The sequence below is a fragment of the Enhydra lutris genome, unplaced genomic scaffold (assembly GCF_002288905.1).
Source record: "Enhydra lutris kenyoni isolate GAN:26980312 unplaced genomic scaffold, ASM228890v2 scaffoldscaffold34, whole genome shotgun sequence".
NCBI lineage: Eukaryota > Metazoa > Chordata > Mammalia > Carnivora > Mustelidae > Enhydra > Enhydra lutris.
In genome coordinates, this window is record NW_019154118.1 from 25,429,860 (window position 1) to 25,446,922 (window position 17,063).

Consider the following 17,063-nt stretch of genomic DNA (forward strand, 5'->3'; position numbering starts at 1 on the left):
AATGTTTGAACTCAGTGAGAAGTCCTGTGTATACGAATTATGTGTCTAGATTACAGTAAACATCTATTGGGTTAACAAATAAAGGGTTGGAGAAATAGTAAGGAAACCAACTCCTTATTCAGTTTACCTTTCCTACATTCTTTATTTTCTCAGTTGGTTGGAGTGGAGATGAAAAATGGATGAACTAGAAATAGCTCTGTTGGAAAGAAAAATGTGGTCAAGTAAACACTTGGCAGCAGGAAAGGCAGAAAAAAGGGAGGGAATACTAGCCAGGAAGTTTTATGCTTAGGAACCTGAGCGGTTTAAGAGGTGGACCCTGGGATAAGCTGGCTTCAGGGGGGAATAATTGTACTGATAACTTTTTAGAAAGGGCAGGAGGTGTGGTTATTTAAGTTTGTTATGCATTTTACATACATATAAAAATATAATATTTATAATTCCTACATAAAGGACAGAAATAGTAAGTTTTCAAAGCAGAGAATTTGGGGGAATTAATTGAATAGGAAAGAATACAAGTTGAGAAAACGAAGTCAAGCTTTTTACTGAAATACGATTTGATTGCCTGAAATTTTAAAAATTACATTTACAATACAATAAAAATTATGTCTACCTTAGAATTTAATTTGGAAAGTTACTGAAAAATATTTTCCATACAAGAAAGTACAACTAACAATACAAGCAATACCTCAACATATAGAGGCATATAAAGGATGCTAATGTTCTCCTGCTTTATGAATGTAGTGTCCCTGTTGTTCTTCTGAATTGGTTTTTAGAATATAGACTGAGTCAGAGAAAGACAAGTACCTTATGATTTCAATCGTATGTGGAATTTAGGAAACAAAACTGATGAATATGTGGGAAGGGAGAAAAAGAGAGAGAGGGAGAGGGAGGCAAACCATCAGAGACTCTTGAGGATAGAGAATAGAGGGTGGACCGAGGTAGGTGGGTGGGTGGGGTGCGATGAGCTAGAGGGGTGATGGGCACAAAGGGGGGCACTAATTATGAAGAGCACTGGGTGTTATATGTAAGTGATGAATCACTAAATTCTATTCCTGAAACCAATATTACACTATATGTTAACTAACTAGAATTTAAATAAAAATTTGGAAGAAAAAAATGTATCACATTTCAAAAATACAAGAGAGTAAAGTTACTTCACAGTGTCTGTCATGGGAAAGTGCTCAATAAACATCAATGTATAAAAAAATAATAATATAAAAAGACTAAAAGAACTTGAGGGGAACAAAAACATGTTCCTTTCTAATGGTGCTTCACCTGCAATATTTTAGTTTTCTTAATCTGAGCACCAGAGTGTTGTTCTTTTATTCCCTGATATGAGAAGAAATGGTTTATACAGAATTTCTGCAGATATTAATGTCCTTTTAAAAGAGAAATCTTTCAAATTTTTATTTTTTTAAAAACCTCAAATGCTCTCTACTGTAAGATTTATATTTCTTTGCCCCAAAGAATTTGCTACTTAAAAGTAATTGGTTGGGGGCACCTGGGTGGCTCAGTGGATTAAAGCCTCTGCTTACAGCTCAAGTCATGATCTCAGGGTCCTGGGATCTAGCCCCACATCAGACTCTCTGCTCAGCAGGGAGCCTACTTCCCCCTCTCTCTCTGCCTGCCTCTCTGCCCAGTTGTGATCTCTCTCTGTTAAATAAATAAATAAAATCTTAAAAAAAAAAGTAATTGGTTGATAGGTCAAGTTTTGATTTGAAGGTCTGTTTATATATTTTGCTATTATTTGCTCAGAATGTATGTTGAAAACTCAAGTTAATTTCAGTAGAGTTTGATGATATCCAGCAATTCAGGAAAATTAGTAGTATCATAGCTACATCCTTTATATCCTTTTTGCTCTTGTATCTGACAATCTTACCTTTTAATTCTGATGGTTAGATGAGAATTATATATAATTTATATGTGAGATTATGACAGGTTTTTCAGCTTAAAAATTTTCTTTTATCATTCCTCTTTAAGAGTTTTGGAAAACAACTGTTGAGGTGTAATTGACATGTAATTAAACTGCATATATAAAAAATGTATAATTTGGTAAATTTTGGAGTTTGTATAGTCTTGTGAAACCATCACCTCTCAGAGTTGATAATTCTTCTCTCCCACCTCTCCTCACACCCTTACCAAAGCCCCTAGACTTCCACTTATCTGCTCTCTTTAATTATAGACTAGTTTGCATTTTCTAGAATTTTGTGTAAGTGGGATCATATGTTATGCACTCTTTTTTTGGTCTGGCTTTCACTCTGCATAAGTATTTGAGCTTCATCCATGTTGTTGCATGTAACAATAATTTATTCTTTTTTGGTATAACACAGTTTTTCCATTCATCTGTTGCTGGACATTTAGAATGTTTCCAGTTTTTAGCTATCATGCATAAAGCTGCTTTGAACATTCATGTACAAGTCTTTGTTATAAGTATGCTTCCTTTTCTCTTGGGTGAATACCTAGGAGAGGAGTGGCTAGATCATATGCTAATGATAACTTTAAATTTTAAGAAACTGTGAAGTGGCTTTTTTGAGTTGTATCATTTGACATCCCCACTAACAGTGTATGAGACTTTTAGTTGCTCTGCATCCTTACAAGAACTTGGAATGGTCAGTCTCTTAAATTTTCTGCTATTCAAGTGAATATGTAACAGTATCTCATGGTTTTAATTTGCATTTCCCTAATGACAAGTGATTTTTAAGCATTTTTTCATGTGCTTATTTGCCATCCAAATATCTTTTTGTTAAGTCTTTAGAATATGTAGTGATTTTGCTTCTCTCATTTCTTTATTGGTAATATGTATCTGTTTTTCTCCCTAATTAGTTCAGCTAGAGGGTTACCAGTTTCACTAATTGTCCTAATCAGCTTTGGTTTCATTGAATTTCTTTATTTTTCTGTTTTTTTATTTATTTCCACTCTGATTTTTATTATTTCTTATATTCTGTTTATTTGGTTGTAATTTGCTCTTCTTTTCCTACTTTCTTAAGTGGTAAGCTGAGATTGTGGATTTGAGATCTTTTTTTCTTTTCTAATATAAGCATTTAGAGTTAATAAATTTCTCCCTAAGTCATACGTGAGTAGCATCCTATAAATCCTGATATATTATTTTTTATTCAGTTTGAAATACTTTTTAATTTCTCTTTGATTTTGTTTTTAACCATGGATTATTTGCACATAGGCTTTTTACTTTCCAAATAGCTGAGGATTATCCAGAGTTCTTTGTTAGTGATATCATGGGGGTTAGAGAACATAGTTTGTATGACTTAAATCCCTTTAAGTTTATTGAGACTCGTTGTATGGCTCAGAATATGGTCTATCTCGGTAAATGTTGCTGTGCGCTAGGAAAGAAGGTGTATTCTGTTGTTGGGTAGAGTATTCTCTGATTGTTCATTAGGTCATGTTAGTTGTTAGTGTTATTCATGCCTTCCATATCCTTGAAGAATCTATTTATTCCATCGAATATTGAGAGTAGGGTCTTCAGATCTTTAACCGTAATTGTAAATTAGTCTGTTTCTGTTTGTAATTTTATCAGTTTTTGCTTTATGTATTTTGAAGCTCCCTTATGTGCATAAACATTTAGGGATTCTTCTTTACTCTTGATGGGTTGACCTCTTTTTCATCTGAAATGAAAAAGCTTTCTTTGTCCCTGGTAATATTTATTGCTCTGTAATATAATTTGTTTGATTTTAAAGAAGCGACTTCACCTTTCTTTTGACTACTGTTAACACAGTGTATCATTTCCCATCCTTTTATGTTTAACATATTTATGTCTTTCTAGTATGTTTCTTATTGTTGAGTTTTGCTCTTTTATCTGACAGTCTTACCTTTTAATTCAGATGGTTAGATCATTTATATATAATGTGATATAGTAAGGTTTAAATCTGTAATCTTAATATTTGTTTTTTTTGTTGTTGTTAATTTTTTTTGTGTGTGTTACGTTAGTCACCATACAGCACATCATTAGTTTTTGATGTAGTGTTCCCTGATTCATTGTTTGTGTGTAACACCCAGTGCTCCGTGCCCTCGGTATCAAGGAGGAATTGCATGGAGCACTGGGTATTTGTTTTCCACTTGTCCTATCTGTTCTTTGCTTTCTTTTCCTCTTTTACTGACTTATTTTAGATTGCATATTTTTATGATTCTATTTCATTTCTTATAATTTTTTTGGTGTTATTTTAGTGGTTTCTTTAGATTTGATAGTATACATCTTAAACTTGTCCAGCGCCACAGCTGTATGGTATAAGGACTTTACAGTAGTTTATTACATGTATCCCCCCCCCCGTTCTTTCTGTTAGCGTTGTCATATATTTCACTTATACTTGTTATGAACCTCTCATATATTGTTATTATTTTTGTTTAAATAGTTATTTTAAAGAGATCTGCGTAATAAGAGAAAGTATTATATATTTACTCCTGTAGTCATCACTTCTATTGCTCTTCCTTCCTTTAGGTTGATCCATATTTTAGTCTGGTATAATTTTTCTTCTTCCTGAGGCTTTTCTTTGACATTCTTTCAGCTTTTTGTGTGAAAGAGCCTTCATTTCACTTTGTTTTTGAAAGATATCTTCACTTCATGTAGAATTCTCACTTGACGTTTTAAAGTGCCTTAGAGCTGTTGCTGCTCTCTTCTTGCTTGGATTGTTTCTGATGAGAAATCTGCTGTCACACTTACCTTTGTTCCTCTGTGCCTCAGTGTGTCTCTCTTTTCTCCCCACTATGGCTGCTTTAAAAGTGTTCTCTTTATCACTAGTTTTGAGCAATTTGATTATGATGTACCCTGATGTAGGTTTTTGTGTGTGTGGGGTGTGTGTGTGTGTGTGTGTGTGTGTGTGTGCGCGCGTGCATGTGCATGTACCCTGGGGAGTCCTTGAGATTCTTGGTTAAGATTTTTAGTTTTTAGTTAATTAGGAACATTTGACCTTTGTGTCTTCTGTCTCCCATTTCTTTCTTTCAGGGTCTCCAGTGACATGAACTTCTAGAAGGGTATTTAGGTTGTTTTATAGCTCTGAAGCTCTTTTTATTTTTAAAAATTCTTTTTCTCTCTTTTGTTTCATTTTGCATGGTTTCTAAGGTTTCAAGTTCACAAATTTCTTTCTTTGCAGTTTAATCTTCCATGAACCCTATCTAGTGTATTTTTATCTCAGACATTGTAGTTTTCAACTGATATATTTAGTTGTTTGTAACTTTTCAAACATATGGAATACAGTTAAAATGATAACATTTACTGTTCTTATCTGTTATTTCTTATATTTGAGTCAGTTCTGGTCGATTTTGATTGAGAGCTTTCCCTCCTAATTGTGGGTCTTACTTTTCTATGTCTGCATGTCTGGTCATCTTTGATTGGATACTAGATATCATGAATTTTACCTTGTTGAGTGCTGAATTTTTAAATTCTTGTAAATATTCTTGAGCTTTGTGCTGAGGTGACGTGGTTAAGTTAGTTAGAAACTGTTGGCTCCTTTAGACTCTTGGATTTAACGTTGGTTCAGTGGGCTTAAATCAACATTTAGTCTGGAGTTTATTATTTACTAGTAATGAAGCACAACCCTTAAAACTCTACTCAGTGCTTTCTGAATCATGAATTTTCTTAGTCTGGGTAGTGAGACCAGGCACTGTTCCCAGGAATGCTGAATGCTGTTCCTCTTACCTTTGGGATGGGTGCTTTCTCTGACTCCGAGTAGTTTCTTGCTGAATACTCAAGGGGAACTCTCCAGACTCTTCTGCAACTCTCTCACTGTGCCACTTTCTTCTCTCTCTGGGTTCCTTGGAGTTCTAGAGTGTTAGCCATGTCTCTTTTGCTAAGGAGTCCCTCAGGCTTGGCCTGCATTTCCCTTTTCTGCCCTGCAGTAATATTTCATAAAGAGGTAAGCTGGGACAACTTCCTATATGCCAGGACTCTAACCTTGGCTGGAAATTTCTCTTTTTCAGGGTATTGGCTTGGCACATGATCTTAGTTATAAATTAGTTTATGTTTCTTGAGTTATTCAGGGTTTATTTTGCAAAAAGAACATATGGTCATTGTTTTTTATTCTTTGAATGCAGTTAAATATGTTATTTCCTAGTTACAGTTTCTTAGATGATTGGTAATTTATCACACCAAATGAGAATTACCCCAGCCATGTAGAATTATGGCCTGATTCTAGTGTTTTAATTTTGTTTCCTTTTTAAAATGAGTATGTAAATATTAGTAAAGAATAGTTGACATACTATTTATCTCATTGTTGCTGGGACTTTGGTCAGTTATTATAGCTGCCATTGGCCATTGTGGCATTGTAACAGAGAACCTTAAACTGTTGATTTTTGGTGAATCATTGAAGCTTTGTTTTTTGGTTGTTTTATTTTGTTTTTAAGTTTTTAGAATTGTGATCTATCGGTCCTTATTATTTTGTTGAGGTCAATTTAAATAATATTTGAGTCTTGATGCTCTTACTTGCAGTGTCCCTATATTTCACAAGCTCTTAATCTGTCTTGTTCAAACAGAGGTGCTTCTGAGGATGATTCTGTATACATCTTGAGTGTTGATGAGAAGAATAAATTGGGAGCCAGGATTATCAAGGCCGAGATGATGGGAAATATGGTAAGTCTTCTGTATTGTTCTTAGGAGAATAGCAATTAGCTCTTTAACTTCTTACAAATAATTTTGGAAGTTTCTTTGCAATGCGAATGTAGCACAGTAGGAAAGATAATTGTTGCTTATTGATTCTTTAAAGAAATTCTTGAACGTTTCTAAAAACAGTTCTGCCCATTCTAAATAAAGTGCTTACTTTTCCTGTCAGATTTTTGAAAATTAAGATCCTAGGGAACAAGATGTTTTTAAAATTTCCTTTCTACTCTGCAATTTGAGTGTAGCAAATTTGAGGGAGACAAAAGTGTCATTGTCTTCTTTCTCTGTTTTAGTCACATTATTAAGCGTGTGTATTGCCCTCTTAGATTCCCTTACTTCAGAACCTAACAAATGAGCTTCTGAAAAGATGGTTAATTCATTTTTCCAAATTGTAATGGGGTATGTTAGCTGCTTTGTATCAGTTAGCTCATTTAATTTCCGTAATAGTGTTATTATGATGGAAGACTGATTTACCTCAGAATTCAGTAGAGGATGGGGATGACTTGGTGAGAGCTACACCTGTCTCTGTTTATCGATTATTTTGGTGTGAGAGTGTCACATTTCTGACGCACTGGTATGGGTTACATCGCGCATGGCAGAAAAGCGAAGCCGGCAGCTTCGTGTGTCTTGACAGAATCGATTCCCTCATCTGAATGTACTCCTCTCAGACCCGAACACTGGTGAGCTTTAGTATTGTGCTGTCAGTATGACACCGTCCAATAAATAAAAGGTGGCCAAACAAGATACTTCTATTTTTATGAGTTTGTGTATCTGTCTAATAAAGGACATATCTTGCATATGCTGCTCTTTCTCTTTGAATCTGGTCTTTGGTAACACTGAATTTCAGCTCAAACCAGAGATTGGTAAGAGAGACAAACCAACAACAACAGTAATAATAGCAGAAAATAAAGTTCGAGTTTTGAAAGCACAAAGGAATTAGTTTGAAATAATCAAAGAGAACTCACCAAGTTAGGAAGTTAATTTATGTTAAAAGAAGTGTTCCTTTGGTCATGGAACCACTGCAGTGGAGAATACTGTTCTTTGCTTGTCACATACTTCTATTTGTTTAATTTATTTCTTCATGTGTCAGTTGTTTTATATAAATGTCTATAGACTTCCTAGAGTAAAAATGAAATATATTTGGGGTTCTTATTCAAATTACCCAACAGTAAAGAAGGTAATATTTTAAATCTTGTTAAGGATTTCTTGTTACAGTAACTGAAATTTTGAGTGTTGGATGTTTATAATATCAAAAGAATTATAAAAATGTCATTCTTCAGGTTATGTGTTTTCTCTATGCCCATCTCTCACCTAGAATATATGTCCTTGTAATTATTTACCTTCAAAGCATAAACAAACGGCACAGGTATTTGGGAAGTGTGGAGCTGAGATAAATTCATTAAATTTGTTAAAAAGCAATGTATGAGGCTGTGAGTTGGTAACTGAACTTAGGTTATGGCCACATGGGTGTTCACTGTGCTCTTTTCCCTTCTGTTGTATAAATTTGAAGTATTTTACACTGAGAATTAAGCTATATGTGACACCAATTTTTCTTGTTTTTCCTTTTAAAGGAATTAGCGGAACGACTTAAAGCTCAGCTTGAAAAGGCAAATAAATTCAAAGAAACTGTAACAGAGAGATCATCAAAAGGATCTGGGGTGGAGGTAAGTAACACAAGTTTGTTTGTAGGCACGTAATCACCTCGTATACTGCTGCTACCTGGTAGTGCTTATACTTTCCTGTGAAATGTTTCTGTATCTGTGTCAGTGGGTTCATCTGTGTGTTTGCCTGTTTTTGAAACGGATTTTCATAGGTATTGTCTCGTGTTCCACCACTGTGTCCTGGTGGAAAAAAGCCTAAGCCAGAGACACCTGGTTTTATTTTGGACACTGCCATTTACTGATGCTTTGACCACGGAAAACACACTGGTCCTTAAATACTTCCTCTAGAGAATGAGAGACTTGAATTTGGTATCTGTTTCATATAAAACAAATTATTTTGTTCAAGGATTCATTCATCCATCTTTAAGTGAACAGAACCGATCAAAGCACCTGCCCGCACGATGTCTCGTTTCGGAGGGGAGAGGCAACAGAGGATACACATAATAAATTCTCTAGCTTATTAGAAAGGTAGGCACCCAGTGGAAGGCCAGTGGGGGTCTAGAGTGCCCAGTGTGCTGGTGGCTTTGAGGACACAGTCTTAATTGTGGTTGAAAAAGTGACACTGATGCAAAGATTGGAAGTATGACAGCGAATCTGTGTATCTGGGTGAAGAGCGCCCCGGGGCATGAGGAGCAGAGGGTTCCAGACGATGGGAACATGCGTGATGTGTAGGAGGAACAGCAAGGAGCCCAGCGCTCCCGGAGTGGAACAGATGAAAGATGGGGAAATAGAAGATCCAGGTTGGAGAGGCCATGGAAGGCCAGATCATGTGAAGCCTGAAAGTCAGGGTAAGGAAGTGGGTTTTATTCTGAGTGAGAGGGCTTTCCAGCAGAAGATCTATTTTGGCAGGACTGTCCTGCCTTCTTTGTTGAGCGTAGACTGAGGGAGCGTAAGAGCAGAAGCTGGAATCTAGAAAGGCTCCGGCAATGATCACACAAAGAACGGTAATGGCTTTGTCCAAGATAGTAGCCCCGGAGGTGGTTAGAAGTAGTTACGTCCTTATATGCATAAATGTTTCCTGTATGTGTTTTGAAAGGTAGAGTGGACAGGATTTTTATAGTGGTTTAGATGGGAGGGGTGTATGAGATACAGAGGGGAGGCAAAGTGACTTCAAAGTTTTTAGTCCGAGCAGCTGGGAGACTAGAGTGGCTGTTCTTGGAGGTATAGAAAGAGGGGGAGTCTATTTTGGGGTGAAGAGGAGCAATTCTATTTTAGATATATTGAGTTTGGATGTCTTTTAGATGTGAAACAAGTGGAGATGTCAGGGAGACAGGTTGATGTTGGGAATCAGGGGAAGCCTGGGCTGGAGATAGAAATTGGGGAGCTCTTGACATTAGAAACAGTATTTAAATCCATGATTCTGCATGGAATTGGCACAGGAGGAAGATAGGAAAAAGTGTATTGGGTATATTACAGTGTTGAGAGGATTATAATGAGGTTTATAAGTGATTTTTAAAGGGTTGCTCTCAGAGATTATACACTTTAATGTCTGCGTGTGAGGAGATGAGAATGTGTGAAGTCAAGTTGCATAGGGTTTTCTGCAAGCTAACATTACTGATGGTTTAGATCTCAGTAGAGAGTATGTATGTGAAATGGGCTGTTTTGATGATGTGCTAGCTCATGTTTTTAAAAAGTGTTTAACTTAGGATTTCTTACACAGATTAGAATGTTAAGAGTGAGACGCTATGTGTAGAATTGTGGGACTCATGGAGGGTAGCTGAGCCTGAGGGCACAGTACTGTATTCCATACTTCTGCCACACTTAGGTTTCCCTGCCTCCTTGTGGTCATGGTACTTCTCTCATCTAGCACTTCTGTGTGGTTTCTTTGTGCTAATTCTGTTAAATACTAGCTCTTCCTGTGGTATGGCCTTCCACAGACCAGCCCTGTCGTCCGGCCTCACCTCCAAGGCTCTCAGACGTAACGTACGTGTCTCTGACGCTTACACGTGTGGTTAATGATTTGTGCCACATACCACCCTCTCGAGGCTGGTCCACTCTTCAGTTTGTTTTGCTTCCTTCTGAAGCCTTTTCTCGCCTCCTCTCAGAAAGTTGTAACCTATTCTTGTTTTGAAACTTCGAAGACCTTTAAAATAGTCTCTCTGGGTTTTATCTTTTCACCTGGTAATATTTGTATTCTCGTCATCATCCTGTAATCTATACCTGTTTCTTTCCTGACGCTTGTCACTTTGTATGAAGGGGTTCCAAGGCTGTAGCTGGACTTCAGAGGATTCTTGAAATTGAAAGCAATTCGAATGAGAGAATTGAAGCAGATCTTCTAAATAACTTTTTCTCCTGCAGGTTTAAGGGTATCGTACAGTAACTGACAGACTACATCTCATCCCTTGAGCACGTAACTTTATACATTACTGATGTCTATGATTTTTAGCTCCTCCTAGCTTTTGAGCAGTAGACCTCATAACCCAATGGAGTAGGACTGAAAGTTGTATTCCAGTAGTACAAAGTGGACTTTCCGTTTGTAAACTCTTTAGGAAACTGAATAGCCTTCAAGGTTCATCTAGAAAGATTTTTATTCTTAGGATTCTTTGACCACAAAGAAAAATTTCTGTCCTCTCTGCAGAGGTGGTACACTTGCACATTTTGTTCAACTTTTACCAGACACACATGCAAAACAAGCCGTTATGCACAATTCTGAGAGAATTTCTGCTGCCTGGAAAGTCATTTATTCTCTCAAGGCCAGGATCTTGACTTAACTGCCTCTCAGAGTACTTCTGTTCCGAAATGAGAGTAGAATACAAAGTTGTTTGCTACCTTCCAGAAATTTTCTGACTTACTACAGGAAAATCTTGAGATGCTTCTTATAAAAACTTCCCTCCTTGAGAGAAAATCCTGTTCATAGACCTGTTGAACAGAGAGGAGCGCGTTCATTGGAGTTTGTGCTAGAAATGTTAGGTCTCTGAACAAGGCAAATCTCTCAATTCAGCAATCTATGAATGTTGTTTTGGCTTTAGTAAAAAAAACCCATCAGCACTTGTAATTATTAGTTTGCTTATTTCTCTTCCCTTTTAGAGAGTGAACTACTTAGTGTTTAGGAGAAGTGTTTCTCTCAGTTCATATCTTGTGCCTTGAGTAGTGCATGACACATTGTAGACAACCAAGAAATACTTGAAGTGTTTGATGTATGAATGCCTTCAATATATTTTAGCCCTTAGAGTTTTCTGCTATAAATCTTTTTTAAGTGTTTTTTTTTTTTTAAATTTATTTATTTGACAGAGATCACAAGTAGGTAGAGAGGCAAGCAGAGAGAGAGAGGAAGAGAAGCAGGCTCCCTGCTGAGTAGAGAGCTTGATGCGGGGCTTGATCACCAGGACCCTGGGATCATGACCCAAGCTGAAGACACAGGCTTTAACCTACTGAGCCACCCAGGCGCCCCTCTACTGTAAATCTTAAAAATGATCCGTGAACTTTGGCATCCTCTGGTCTGGCCTTCCCACGAGTGTACTTCCTTATTGAAACAATCCCACCGCATAGTGTTTCCAACTTGTGGTTGGACACTGGGCGATGAGTTCTGGAAAACTACCCGTTCTCTCTGTCAGGACAGATTGAATCCTAATTCTTTTTTTTTTTTTTTTTTTTTTTAAGGTTTTATTCATTTATTTGAGAGAGAGAGAGAGCACATGCAGGAGGAGGGTCATGGGGAGAAGCAGATTCCCCACTGAGCAGGGGAGCCCCGACGTGGGGCTCCATCCCAGGACTCTGGGATCATGACCTGAGCCGAAGGCAGATGCTTAACCAACTGAGCCACCCAGGCACCCCTGAATCCTAATTCTTTAATGTAATAGATCCTAAACTGCTTTTCTGTAACTTCTACCTATTAATAGGCCTTTAGGGAATCACATCATGGACACAATAATCTAAGGGAGTTCAACTCCGAATTCAGCTGTTTGTGCCACCACAAATAGTGCATGATGAGCTAGTGGATAGTGAACTAGTTATTGTGTGATGATGCAGCGGCTGTCACGTTTTGCTTGCATAGCTGGCAAAAAAGAGAAATATGTTTTTATATTCCCTGGGTACCTCTGGGGGAGGGTTTCATAGACATTCTCCTATAAGAAACTGAGGAATTAATGGAAGGCCTTAGAAGGCCTTGGAAAAACATTAACTAATGAATAATTAAACAGACTCATTTGTAGCATTTCGTAATAAAGTCAGGTCCACTATTTCCAATAGTAGTTTCACCATGCTTGACCTTAACACTGTCTTTTGACTCTGTTTCTTGAATGCATTGTGAGGACCCTGTAATACAGTTGCTATGATTCCCAGAGTATGTGTACACCTACACTGTTTTACTGTGTTTTGGCATCCCTATCTCTGCAACTGATCCTCATAAACATAGAAAAAGAGAAAAAAAATTACAACATTGAAATAATTGTCGTATTGATTGTTTGTCTTTTATTTTTAAGCAGTGAGTTGGGCCTTTATTCAACAAATACTTTTCAGTTCCTTCTTTGCAGAAGTCACTTAGGTTCTCATTTTCCTAAGCCGAATATTTTTTAAATCTAAATATACATTTTAGCCTTGCTTTATGCCACTGCTTGGTGTGTTAGGTTACCGTAGGTGTACTTCCTGGGTGGTGTAGCCTTTCCTGCCACAGAAGAGGAGCACAGAGATGTTCTCTCCCTTTGGTCATTTAGCTAGTTTCTTCCCTAGCAAGCAAAACAGGTCCCTGGCTCTCCCTGTTTTATATACTGTTCTAGTTCTTTCCTTACCATCCCCGAAGTATCTCATTTCTGTGGTCTGCAATTAGAAATATTACCTGTGCTATTAGAGGGTTTCTTTCTTTATTTTTTTTAAATTTTTTTTTTTTAAAGATTTTATTTATTCATTTGACAGAGAGAGATCACAAGTAGACAGAGAGGCAGGCAGAGAGAGAGAGAGGGAAGCAGGCTCCCTGCTGAGCAGAGAGCCCGATGCGGGACTCGATCCCAGGACCCTGAGATCATGACCTGAGCCGAAGGCAGCGGCTTAACCCACTGAGCCACCCAGGTGCCCGGGTTTCTTTCTTTAAATAAACTATTTCTAAGCAGTCAACATTTTCAGCTAAATTAAAGCCAAACAACTTTATAGATGATACGTAAATACAAACATTTTATAGTAACGTGGAATCTTACATCTGTTCACTCTGATTGTATCTTACATCAAATTCTTGATGAAATAGTGTCGGTGTTACCTGAATAAATATTTCTAACTCTGTTGTTTGCGTTTCTTATCTGTCCCGTCAACTCTGTGTGCCTGTCAGCTCTTTGTCACCGTCATCTGGACCTCCGAGGGGCTTTCCCTCCAGGCCCACTGCCTTTGCACAAAGCGTTTCCTTTGCACAGAATATTCTTCTTTGCCTCTATTCCCTCAGTTACCGCCTGTTCATCCTTTAGATCTTAACTCAGACATCACACTTTCCTTTGGAAAGCATTCTCTGTGTAAAGAAAACTTACGAATAAGGTCAGTTACACGAATATGTAATTACCACCCTGATGGCACTCCAGGGGAGAGGTATGGAAAGGTGGGGGCTGCGAAGAGGGCCCCGTGCAATCTTGGCATCCAGAGACTGTTTTGAGGCTGTAGCCATTGCTTTTGGATCTTATTACCATGTTTGTAACTTTGCCAAAGGAAAAGCTTTTCTCTTTATGACAACTCTCTGTAAGACTTCCGAGCCACAGCAGTCATCCCCATCATGGCTGCTTCGTATTATCCTGGGTGTGAGTGATGACCCGCCCCTCTAGTCACCGAATAGGAAACACCTGCTTGAATGACTTGTTGGCCATATTTAATCATTAATGACATCTGGGGTAGGATTTTTTTTTTATTGTTTTGTGAAGAATATGCTCTCAAATGTAATAATTTAGGACAACTTGTAATTATCTTGGATAGTTGTGATTGTATATGTTTCGTGTTGAATTTTGGTGTGAAGAATTCTCTTGTGGACTCTTCCAAGTTGTGAATCAGGACCCTCCAGTGGTTACTGAAGCTATCACTAGTTAGTTGTTTGCTTGGAGAAGGAAGAATGACCCAGGAGCAACCTCTTTCTTCCATCAGTTCACCTCTGTTCCTCAGATGCTCATCAGTCTACTCTCATCAGTATTTCATTTCTTTCTCTGTTATATAATTAAATTTAAGGGAAAAATGAAATGCTACTGTATATGGGCAAAGGTGAGTCCCAAGACTTCCATGTTCTCCTGAAAGGTTTCATTCTAATACATTGTTCTCTGGAATTCTGGTGGGAGGGCTTGGAAGAATGAGGTCACGGATTGACACTGGATATTTGCAATTTAAGGGTACAATTTTAAGTGAAACAAATCAACCCCAAAGTAATTTTACCCTTATATGTATTTAAAAATTTTATCCTTATATGTATTTAAAAATTACTTTAATGTGTTTTTAGGAAAGCTAAAAATAAAGGTGGTTTTTTTTTTTTTGTTTTTTTTTTAAGTGCTGTTTTCTCATTTGGGAGTGATCATTTTATTGAGGGGTTTCACAGAAAGGTTAAAGAGCTGGTAGGCCAGTGAGATCAGACGTACTTGGCCCAGCTGTGAACTCCCCAGCTTTATAGTTGCTGAAAACAAAATGCAGTTTTCAGTTCTGTAGTGCATAGTAAGTACACACATACCGAACGTGTTCTGAGTAGAATTATTTTAGTAGACAGTTGCTAATAAAGATTTATGAGGAAGAGAAAGTAAAATTAGTTGAGTGGAACTAAACACACTCCAAAAAGGAAACAAAACAAAACACTTGCAATTATATCATACTGAATCATAGAAGAAGTTTATGGTATTTGTAACGTTCCTGTCTACCCAGAAATACCCAGTATATCATCCATGTGTAATTCTCCGAATTAAGTCTAAATATTAAGTGATAAAATATACTTTGGTTTAGAAATCTGTGCCATTGGAGCATTATAGGATATGTTTTTTTTTTTTTTAAGATTTTATTTATTTATTTGACAGAGATCACACATAGGTAGAGAGGCAGGCAGAGATAGAGGAGGAAGCAGGCTCCCTGCTGAGCAGAGAGCCCGATGTGGGGCGCGATCGGGACCCCGGGATCGTGACCTGAGCCGAAGGCAGAGGCTTTAATCCACTGAGCCACCCAGGCGCCCCAAGGATATGTTTAACAAAGAATTATTACCTTAAGGAAACCACTTTGCTTCTAATTCCTTTAATAATATTTTTTACTTAGGTTCTGTTTCTAAGGTTATTTCATTAAATTTCAAGATATAATTTTATTTTTCAGGACTGTGGTATTAATTGATGTGTATAGTTTTATAACTGCTGCCGTTATTAATAGTAATAGGTGATATTTTTCGAGGGCACGCTATATGCCAGGACGTGTTTTAATCATTTATTTATGGAAATTTATTTAGTTCTCATTAAAATTCTATGAAGTCATTAATCTTCATTTTTTGAATAAATTGAATGCAGGATGATGAGGGTCTCAGTTAAGTTTTAGTTTGGCGGCAAGAAATGAGGTCAGGTATGTGTGTGCAATTTACAGTTATTTTAAGTAAATAAAAATTATTTAAAATAATTCCATTGACATAGATTGATGAACTCATTTTTGAAATATAAAAAGAAAATCTTACCTAGGTGTTGAAACTGATTTCACATGTGACAGTTATGCAAGCTCAAACACAAAAATTTAAGGTTCCTGGAAATGCTCACACAATTAAATAGAAAATTCCCTTTACAATAGAATATGGGCTTTGAAAATAAAGTATGTGTTTCTTTTTATTCTTAGGTGACTTTTAATGATAATATGTAACCTTTGTAGAAATGTGGAAATTTCTGCAAAAAACATAAAGGAGAAAGTAAATCACCCTAAATCCTACCACTCAGGGATTATACACTGATAATATATTTTAAAGTATTTCCCTCCAGATTTCCTTCCTTCCTTCCTTCCTCCTTCTCTCCCTCCCTCCCTTCCATCCATCCTTCCTTCCTAATAACATGTTAAATATTTTTGCACAATGACAAAGCAATGCAAAAAAGACCAAAAAATCAGCAAAAAATCAGCCTTGAAAGGCTCTGTCCATTGTAACTATGAAAGCACATGCATAATTTTACATAACTACAGCCATTTTTTATTCTGCTTTTCTCTACTCATTCTGTCAGTGGGTATGATGCATAAACAATGAATCTTGGAACACGGAAAAAAGAAAATAAAGTTAAAAAAATACAAAAAACAAAACAAAACCCAGCATTTTTCCATGCTGCACAGTTATTTATTATTAAATGAAATTGTAATCCTATCAGCATATTTTGTGTCCCAATAATACAATTTCTAAAATTTATTTTTAGGAAGGGAAACTGAAGAAATTCACAATGACCCATTTCTCCCTGCAAATTTGCCTGCAAAAAAAAACAACAACAAAAAAACCCCACATTTTTCTTAGCAGTTATTTAAAACTTTGCCATTCTCCCCAAATTCCCTCTTCTAGTCTCAGCATTCACTTTGCTTCCTACTTGATGATTGGGAAAGTAGAGATTTTAAGGTTGAATGTTTTCAGTGTCTGTCTGTTGTCCCTGTCTCCATAAAATTAGTTTTTCTGCAGCTGTCATCTGGCAGTGGGAATAATGTTTTCATTTCCTCGAAGGACAAGTTTTTTTGTTTGTTTGTTTTTTTAAGATTTTGTCTATTTATTTGACAGACAGAGATCACAAGTAGACAGAGAGGCAGGCAGAAGAGAGAAGGGAAGCAGGCTCCCTGCTGAGCAGAGAGCCCAATGCAGGGCTCAATCCCAGGACCCTGGGATCATGACCTGAGCCGAAGGTAGAGGCTTTAACCCA

The 17,063-nt window shown here is 37.0% G+C and overlaps 1 protein-coding gene across 2 annotated transcripts in view; it reads left to right on the top strand.

Annotated features, from left to right (window-relative positions):
* Window positions 1-17,063, top strand: part of LOC111153918 (CWF19 like 2, cell cycle control (S. pombe)) — a 162,646-nt gene that overhangs the window by 47,400 nt on the left and 98,183 nt on the right. For both annotated transcript variants that reach the window (XM_022513231.1, XM_022513230.1), the window contains exons 9-10: window positions 6,481-6,577; window positions 8,176-8,268. In XM_022513231.1, coding sequence (XP_022368939.1) covers window positions 6,481-6,577; window positions 8,176-8,268 — 190 coding nt within the window. The remainder of the gene's footprint in view (window positions 1-6,480; window positions 6,578-8,175; window positions 8,269-17,063) is intronic.